The sequence below is a fragment of the Notolepis coatsorum genome (assembly GCF_963971535.1).
Source record: "Notolepis coatsorum genome assembly, chromosome: 17".
NCBI lineage: Eukaryota > Metazoa > Chordata > Actinopteri > Aulopiformes > Paralepididae > Notolepis > Notolepis coatsorum.
The window spans coordinates 31,710,207-31,720,686 of NC_140181.1; the positions used below are offsets into that span (position 1 = coordinate 31,710,207).

Consider the following 10,480-nt stretch of genomic DNA (forward strand, 5'->3'; position numbering starts at 1 on the left):
GTAACTGTTTTTAATTTAAGAACATGATTAAAAACCACCCTACCTCAATGTGTAACTGTTTTTAATTTGATTCTTTGTTTTCTTCTCTTCTCTCCTGTGTTTTTGTCCTATTTATGTCCCAAAATGTATTGTATGTAGGGATGCACGATAATTATCGGGCCGATAATTATCGGGCCGATATCAGCAATTATGACGTCATCCCGATAAACCCGATAACGTTATTAATAGCTCCGATAATATAATATATTTTTTGGTAAAAAAAATGCGGTGTGGGTGAATTTGGATGAAGTGCGTTTGTTTTGACTGTCGGCTCCTCCCGTTTTGCCAGTACTGTGGTACGATTGATAGCGTGTGGTTTAGGAACAGGGCGTTTTACACAAATCCAGCGCTCCCTTTCTTGGCTGTGACGTAGCCACGTACGTTTCTTGAAAGCAGCGCGGATGTAAACAAAGATGGCGACGCTAGTGGGGATTGTTTCAGAGGGGAAAAGTTTGCTTGCTATTTGTAATAAATGCAATGCAGAAGTTCCACGAGGAGGGAAAAGTGCAGCGGCTTGTGATACATCCAACCTAGCAGGTCACCTGTGTGGTATAATATGTCCTCATGTAAATATATCCCCCTCCCCTGTGTTCCCTTTACCTGTGCCCCCCCCCCCCCTCTCTGTGGAATAAGACACCCCCCTCCCCTGTGTCCCCCAAACCTGTACCCCCTCCCCCCCATCTGACCTATCAAATGGGACCACACACCCCCTTTGTTGAACTATAAAGGGCTCCTCCCGACCACAATAGAGGCTTCTTACCTGGGTAATTTCAGCTGATCACCTGGGGCGAGAGCCTCAGCCATTCTCTCTATGTATTCTATCTGTTTGGTTAATAAACCTTGTTATTATCCAAGCCTCGGTTGACTGAGACATTCTTCATCAGGATATCCACAAATATCCCACAATTGGCGTCAATATGTCCTCATGTAAATATATCCCCCTCCCCTGTGTTCCCTTTACCTGTGCCCCCCCCCCCCTCTCTGTGGAATAAGACACCCCCCTCCCCTGTGTCCCCCAAACCTGTACCCCCTCCCCCCCATCTGACCTATCAAATGGGACCACACACCCCCTTTGTTGAACTATAAAGGGCTCCTCCCGACCACAATAGAGGCTTCTTACCTGGGTAATTTCAGCTGATCACCTGGGGCGAGAGCCTCAGCCATTCTCTCTATGTATTCTATCTGTTTGGTTAATAAACCTTGTTATTATCCAAGCCTCGGTTGACTGAGACATTCTTCATCAAGAATCATCACAAAATGTGCAAATATATATATATATATTTGTGAACAATTTCCCATAATCAATCATGTTAGTTTTATTAACCACCAGGTTAACGGTTGTTAAAATGTTTTTGTACACATTAGCCTTATGTGTAAATCCGATTCCTAATAATTATGAACACAATTTTGTTTTTTCACCTTGTGCACTCTGACCACACAGACAGTGCATGTATTTAATTGGTTTATTACGATGCCTGTATGCACAACGATCACATTAGCTCCCCAGAGTCACGACATGAACGACTGAAGGTATGCCAAGATATTTGCACAGCGATAGCTTCTAATGATTATGTTAATTGTTGTTTGATATCAGAGATGAGGACCACTCATTGATATAGGTATTTTGAGCGATTAATAAAAGAAAAGGGTGATATCTATTCCCACATCTCTGATATCAAAATAACACAGACCGCAGTCCAGTCGATCATGTCATGAATCATGTATGTAAATAATTCTATTAATCATGTATGTAAATAATTCTATTTTTAAACTATTATCCCCACTTTTACCTGTTCCAAACAATCCTGGTATATTATACATTAATCTCACCCACATTATAAGAAAGAAAAGTGAGTATTGTGGTATAATATGTCCTCATGTAAATATATCCCCCTCCCCTGTGTTCCCTTTACCTGTGCCCCCCCCCCCTCTCTGTGGAATAAGACACCCCCCTCCCCTGTGTCCCCCAAACCTGTACCCCCTCCCCCCCATCTGACCTATCAAATGGGACCACACACCCCCTTTGTTGAACTATAAAGGGCTCCTCCCGACCACAATAGAGGCTTCTTACCTGGGTAATTTCAGCTGATCACCTGGGGCGAGAGCCTCAGCCATTCTCTCTATGTATTCTATCTGTTTGGTTAATAAACCTTGTTATTATCCAAGCCTCGGTTGACTGAGACATTCTTCATCAGGATATCCACAAATATCCCACACCTGCGGCATCACCACCGCTGCGATGGTGTGTTATTGTGTTAACTTAAAAGCCTGCGACGACGCGGGGAGCTAAGCAAAGCTAGCCCCTTTCATGGCTGTGATGCAACCCTTGGTTGAATACGCAGTCACTTATTGCTCCGTAGTAGCCAGGTTAATTTGCACCACCAAGGACTGCTTAAAAGCTAGCGGCTTGAGCCCTTGGGTCATTTCTGTCAAACTTCTTTAATTTAGCAAACGACTCGTCAATAGGTACAAGCGTGCTCGCGCCGTAGGCTTCTAACACCATCGCAGCGGTGGTGATGCCGCAGGCGACCTGCTAGGCTATGTGTCCACTCAAAGCCTTTCTTTCAAGGCAGACAGCTTTGAAAAAAGAAGAAAAAAAAGCTTTGAGCGTCTTAGGTTGGATGTATTATAAGTTGTTGACGGATTGTGAATTTTCATTTGGAAAAATAAATATGGTCACTTTATCAGTCAAAACTGTTGTCTTGGCTTTTGTTTCTGTTGTCTGGTTAGGTCAAAACTACAGGAATATACATTTAAGTTGGTGTTAAGTTATTGTCCTGGGAAGTCTTTTTATGTATTATTATTATTGTATTGTGATATGTTTTGTTTCATGTTGGAAAAAAAAGAAAAAGAAATTTGATAAAAAAAAAGATATACATTAAAAAAAAATTAATACAATAAATATCGGTTATCGATATCGGTTATCGGCTTGAGGAGCATAAAGTTATCGGTATCGGTGTCAAAAAATCAATATCGTGCATCCCTAATTGTATGTATCCCTTTGTATTCTCACTGTTTGGATTTGTAATCTCAACGGCATTGCAAATGTTGGGGCCAGAACTAACAGTCAGTCTGTCTCTCTACCTCTAGGCCTCTAGGCGAAAATCATTATCACCATTATTTAGATTGATATTGAAATCACGATTATTAAACACGATCACTCCTTGATTTGAGAACATCATATGACGATGACCAAAGGTTGCCTTTCTGTCATCTTCTTCAAGTTAAAAAATAACAAAAATGCGCCATGGCTCCCTCCTTCTTCTCAACATGAGCTGAAACTACTGTTTGGGGGGGGGGGGGGGCAATGTTGTGATGGAAGGGTTAACTCTTTCAGTGCCACTCACGAGATTTCTCGTGTTTTTTTATAGGTGGTTGCTAGCCACTCACGAGATTTCTCGGATTTTTTTTATTTTTTATTTTTTTGCGATCTGAAAAATTATTGCATCACCCGAGCCTACCCGAGTATAGCCGAGGGGCGCCGACGATCACTGTGGAAAAAAGCGCCCCCTGTCGTCTCCCAGATGACATAAGTGATTTTGGAATGGACTCAATGAAAATGAATGGGGAAAAAAATCCGGTACTCCACATTTTCCAGTTCACTGATCCAGCCGGGGTTACCATTCTGGAGCCTCAGATCCCCGCGGATCATAGAGATCTACTGTGTCGCGTTGGATCCATACACTTATCGATTTTTTCGAATGGTGATCAGGAATTGGAATATACCAGTTGGATACCATCTGATGTCAGGTAAGGACTCTGTGTTATCAGTGGTAGGATAATCGGAGTAAGTTTGATGAAGTTATAAGCTGTTTTGTGAAATGTCTTCTTTCGGTTTCATTGTAAAAGTCAGAGAGGAAATCAACGGGGCGATTATCAGTGCGCGGCCGTAATGTGCGTGCGTGCACGTATAATATTGATCATCTAGCGTTTATTTGAAAACGATTCATAAAAAGGCCGACGAATATCAACGTTGTGGAATATTCCACTAAAAGACGATTTTCATAGAATGCTCCAGAATGAGCTGTTTTTTATATCAAAACGGGGGCTTTTCTAACTGCTCTGAAACGGAAACGACGCGATAAAAAAAGAATCTGCCTTCACAGCACTGACTGGAAAATAGTATTTGATAATGCGATGGGCAGATTAGACACATAGCCATAATTTAAAACATAGATTAGGCGATATTAACGTTAACATTGGCGCGGATGGTGGCATTCAAGCGGTAAAACGGAAAACCAGGCATGGCATTGAAAGAGTTAACAATAATGGTTTTATCTCGATTATCTTGTTTTCATGATTGGGGGAAGCCAAAATCGTAATATAAATTTAAACTCGATTAATCGCCCAACCCTACTAGGCATACCGTTTTCTGATTTACAAACAGTACCCCCAGCCCCCCCCCCCCCCCCCCCCCCCCCAACATGTTGTCACATGATGCAGTAAAGCAGTAGCAGAGCAGTGGGTTGGAGTTTTACAGGAGTATATATATGTTAGTGCTGTCAATATAATCGGAAAACCTTAACACGTTAAAAGAAATTAACGCAATTAATCACATAAACCTTTTTGACCCTGACCACCTCCCGTAGCTTTGACATTATGCTAGATAGCTGTGTTGATAAAGAAAATTGTCCGAAGGAGCCGTCTGCCAACAATTTTCTCATTTGCATTAATCAGGATTATCATGAGCCCATGTGTTAAAAATATTTTTTAGAGCCCTAATATATAGCTATACACATCACTCTGAGTAAACAGTACAGAAACCAACCACTAACCAGTACGGCAACATGCTGATCTGTGCAGCAATAGGAACAGCATAGAAACCAGTCTACCTAGTACTGCAACATGCTGATATGTACAGCAATAGAAACAGCATAGAAACCAGTCTACCTTGTACTTAGTAATACAACATGCTGTTGTATCTCATGCTGGCTTTAGTGTCTTGCTTTAACTATTGGATGGCTCCTGATTCCTATAGACGCAGCTGAAATAATTCCATTCAATGCACCACTGACCAGGACCATGCCCCCCCTCTATCACTGACCAGGACCACACCCCTCTATCACTGACCAGGACCACACCCCTCAATCACTGACCAGGACCACACCCCTCTATCACTGACCAGGACCACGCCCCTCTATCACTGACCAGGACCACGCCCCTCTATCACTGACCAGGACCACACGTCCACACCCCTCAATCACTGACCAGGACCACACCCCTCTATCACTGACCAGGACCACACCCCTCGATCACTGACCAGGACCACGCCCCTCTATCACTGACCAGGACCACACCCCTCTATCACTGACCAGGACCACACCCCTCTATCACTGACCAGGACCACGCCCCTCGATCACTGACCAGGACCACGCCCCTCTATCACTGACCAGGACCACATCCCTCTATCACTGACCAGGACCACGCCCCTCTATCACTGACCAGGACCACGCCCCTCTATCACTGACCAGGACCACGCCCCTCTATCACTGACCAGGACCACATCCCTCTATCACTGACCAGGACCACGCCCCTCTTTCACTGACCAGGACCACGCCCCTCTATCACTGACCAGGACCACGCCCCTCTATCACTGACCAGGACCACATCCCTCTATCACTGACCAGGACCACGCCCCTCTATCACTGACCAGGACCACATCCCTCTATCACTGAACAGGACCACACCCCTCTATCACTGACCAGGACCACATCCCTCTATCATTGACCACCCTACCACCCACCCACCCCCTCCTATTGTACATTTCCCTCCCCCTCGTATGTATATATTTACTGTTAGGATCTCTGTTTAACAGTACTGTATATTTGCATATCTTGTATGTCACAAATGTAACAGTACTATATATATATGTATGTCATGTATGTCATAAATGTCATGATTAGATTAGATTAGATGATTAGATTTGATTTTTATATCTGTATGTTGTGTATGTCATAAATGTCATTATGAATTGAAAATGGGGGACCCTGATGTAAACAAGACAAAAGTCTTTCTCTGGTCTGCATCCCCTTAACTCATTCACGGCCAACCACGACCCGAGTATAGTCGAGTTTTCGATTGTTTATCATCTTTTCTTTTATTCGATTTTTGTATTCTATACAGTCTCGCGGACCTCTATGTTACCGTTGAAAGCCATACTGAGACACAGAGAGTGCAATACCGGCCAGATCCTGCTAGGTGGCAGTATCGCCTACCCTTTGAAACCCTGTTCCAGACTGTGTGTCACATCTAATGTCGTCCGGGCGGAGAATTTAGACCAAGCCAAGTAATGAATCGCTTCATCCGAGCACTTTGAAACGCGTTCAGCACACTTGAGGCATATCTTGTGCCACTTCATGTCAGGGACCCGATGGACATCAATACTGGAAATCGCAATCAGACAATTGGAATATTATTTTTGGAATAACCCATCAAAGGTAAGGACTATCCGACGTCAATTCCACCTTGATCCTACAATGATTTCACATCGATCCAGCCGATCAACATATCATTAGCCTCATAGCATAATTGCCTAAGTAATTTTTCAAGACTTTCGGAAAAGAAGAAAAAACTAATTTTGGCACAAGTTACACGAGTGAGTTAGGCAGAAAGGGATTCTTAAAATAACAAGGTTCTGATTGGCTGAGGACACAGCCACTACGCCAGGGTGGTGCAGCAGTGTGAGGAGAGTAGAGTTAGGCAGAAATATCAATTTGGCCAAAAGATTACTATTATGCTATGAGGCTAACGATATGTAGTATTCAAAACGAATGCCGTTGCTGGCGATCAGAGCATAAAAAAATGACCCCCCCCGCCCCCCTTTGCTGCATTCATGATGAAACATAATACCTATTATATACCTTTGATTTGGAAACAGTAGCGTGTCCAGGCGAGAAACGCGAACGACTTTAGCAAAATTCACATATCACTCTATAACGCAGCTTCCAGGAATTAGCCAGGATCACTCTGAAAGGATACAATATTCACCACGGGATAACACGCGAACGTATACATGAAAAGATTTACTCTTTTATACATGTTGGATGAGAGATAGTTTCTGTCAAATGAGCCATAGTATTGTCTCCATAGCTATAATATAGAATATAGATATAGACCTGCAAACATTGTGACGCACAGTGAAAATCCCTATCTTTTAAAGCGTGTCCCATTGACTACAAAGATGGATAAAACGGCTGGCGCTGAAAGTGTTAACAATTGTGTGTATTGAGTTGTACTGTACTGTACCCATTCTGCAATCTGTTAATTAAAGTTTTCAATCAATCAATCAATCAACCAGGACCACGCCCCTCTATCATTGACCAGGACCACGCCCCTCTATCACTGACCAGGACCACGCCCCTCTATCATTGACCAGGACCACGCCCCTCTATCACTGACCAGGACCACGCCCCTCTATCACTGACCAGGACCACGCCCCTCTATCACTGACCAGGACCACGCCCCTCTATCACTGACCAGGACCACGCCCCTCTATCACTGACCAGGACCACGCCCCTCTGCTTAGCATATAAGCAGGTGTGGTCGCCGCTAATCACCCTCCCAAAGCTTCTTCCACACTGAGAAATCTTGGTTCTTGATTCATCGGTTAATGCAGAAATGGACTCCGCTCCACCAAGCGAACAGTGTGAACTCTGAAGGCTTACCGCTGCTTGCCTGGGATCAGGCTTACCCCTGCCTCTGGGGAAAAGGTTTTACCCCTGCTTGCCTGGGATCAGATCCCAACAGAACTTTCTCCCCTGCTTCACACTCCTTAGCCTACCCAGTAGCCATCTTATTGCACTGTTGTTTTTTATTGGATTCTATTATATGTTGTACCACTGTATTTTTATTGGATTCTATTATATGTTGTACCACTGTATTGCACATCGTCGCGGGCAAGACCACCCGCATTTCATTGTATACTTGTATGCCGTGACAATTAAAACTCTTGACTTGACTATCATTCATACAGCCTTAATGAATATAAAACACTCCTTAGCCTACCCAGGCCTAAAAGAAAAAATGGTTTGGTTCCGGTTGCCGACCGACCCTGCCGATTTAGGTGCGACCCAATACATTTTATGAGTTAAAAATAAAAAACATTAAAAAAAATCTATTTAAAAAAAAGTTTCATAAAAATCTTAGTCAAACCTTTAGTATTATGGATATTAAACATGCTGGCAGAGTACATGCATCCATGTTGTTGTGAACATTTTAATTAAATAAAGAAATTCCCTATCCATAGTCGCCGTGGGAAAAAATAAAATAAAAGATAAAATAAAATAAATTCCCTACCTACCCATGGCCTTAACTGACAACCAACAGGAACCAAACAATATTTTCTTTTATGCCCCAGTCGCCATGTCATCAGTCATACAGCCTCAATAAAGATAAAATATTCCTTACTCATTCATACAGCTTCAATTATGATAAAACACTCTTTACTCATCATTCATACAGCCTCAAACAATATAAAACACTCATTACTCATTCATACAGCCTCAGTGAAGATAAAACACTCCTTAACTCACCATTGATACCTCAATATAGATAAAACATGGGGGTGACAACTGCTCACTCTTCTTTGAGGTGAAGAAGCAGGTTTATTCGTAAACATCTATAAGTTGCTTCAGTGCCGTTCTCATAAGCATTCTCTCTGATTCAGACCAAAATGTTTTACCATAGAAGACGCCGACGGTCAGAAAATGTAACCCTAAATCAAGACGCATACAGTTTAACTTAAACATAAATGCTCATGGATAATTTGAAGCATGAACAATGTTTTCCAGGGCTGGGCCAATTTGTGTGAGAAAGCTGCCAGGTTACAGGCAACCAGCATCTGGTTTGGCAAACCTAGCGAGAGAGGACACCATGTTGGCACCACAGCTCTCCATTCAGTTTACATTAAACATCCAATTAGCCTTTTTTTAAGATCATGGACAGCTAGTGCTTATGGCAACATGCTGTACTGATAAGAAATGCATGAAACATCATATTCACACTGAAGATATAGAATCACATGTAATATATTCCATCACACGGTTTATGTATATTGGAATTATACTATACTATATTATAATGATAACTATATAACTATATTATGATTATATCATCATAATAATGAATGATGCCAGCTGTTATCATTCACCCTCATATGATCAGGTTTGCCTCTCTCTTACTGTGTCTACACCTCTGGAGGTAATAGTAGATGATGTTGAACTCACGGTTTGTGGTGGAGCGTGTGGGCGTGGTGTTGTTGTTGTTGTTGTTGTTGTTGTTGTTGTTGTTGTTGTTGTTGTTGTTGTTGTTGTTGGCTGTTGGTGGTGTTGACGGTATGCAGACGCTCCAACCTCTCCTTCTCTTTCTCCACAAAGTTGGTGTTGGTCCCGGTGCTGGCCAGCGGCCCACGGGTCAGCCTGACGTGGGTCCTCTGCTCCCGGGATGGTGCCGGAAGTGGTGGCGGCGGAACCGGGATGGGGGCGGGGATTTGGGTGGGGACGGAGACAGTGATGGGGGCAGGGGCTGGGATAGCCGTGTTGGTGCTGTTGTTGGTGCTGTTGGTGTACGAGTAGGCAGAAGGGTGGTGGTGGTGGTGGTGCTGTTGATGATGGAGGTGGTGGCTGTGGTGCAGGGGGATGGACGAGGGCGGCTGTGGGGGGGGCTGGTGCTGGTTGTGGTGGTGGTGGTGGGAGTTCTTGGTGGTCTGAACCAGGGGAGGAGGAGGCGGAGGAGGAGGGAGAGGAGGCTCGGGGGGAGGAGGAGGCGGGATTGGTTGTCGATCCAAGCGCAGGTCCTTATTCTCCTGGCTCAGACGGTCCAGCTGGACCTCCAGCTCCTCGATGCGGCGTCGTTGGGTCTCCAGAAGCTTCTGCTGGCTCTCGATGATGTTGTTGAGCTCCAGAAGGTACTCAACCGCTCTGTTGGGGCTCTCCGGGCTGCCCTGACCTGGGCCCTGGTTAGTATCCATGGCTAGCTTTCTGACAGTTAGCAATGAATCTAACCGCTATCAACGTTAGCACAGAGGGATATAAAGCTTCTAGAGTTCTAACTTAAATGCTAGGCGCTAAGCTTTTGCAGTGGATAAAAGGTAGCCTCACCCAAAAGCTAGCTTGCACAGAGCCTAAGTGCTAGCTCAATGAGTATGTGATACCACAGGGTTGCTAGTGGGGTGCTGCTGACATGGGCTAATTAGCACACTGGCTAAAGGCTAAAAGTAGCACTACTGACTAAGCACTGAGGGATAGCCAGCACACTACCACCTCAGCACTACGGCTCTGATAGAAGTCTCGAGGGGTAGCCTAACATGCAGAAAAGGGCCTAAAAAGCACTAATGACCTCAATTCTACAAAGCACTATCCCCTAACGATTTAGTTTTAAGATGTAGCCGAACGATGCAGGTGTGATGCACCCCAAAACAAAGCAGCCTAAAAACAAAGTTCTA

The 10,480-nt window shown here is 44.0% G+C and overlaps 1 protein-coding gene across 1 annotated transcript in view; it reads right to left on the reverse strand.

The window, feature by feature from the left end:
* The window catches only part of LOC311243991 (IQ motif and SEC7 domain-containing protein 2-like), a gene marked incomplete at both ends in the record, with an annotated part of 327,990 nt that extends 317,984 nt beyond the window's left edge, over window positions 1–10,006 (reverse strand). Inside the window, 2 exons of the mRNA XM_084333399.1 lie at window positions 9,264–9,309; window positions 9,355–10,006. Of these exons, the coding sequence (XP_084189525.1) occupies window positions 9,264–9,309; window positions 9,355–10,006 (698 nt within the window). The remainder of the gene's footprint in view (window positions 1–9,263; window positions 9,310–9,354) is intronic.
* Between the last annotated feature and the right edge of the window lie 474 nt (window positions 10,007–10,480).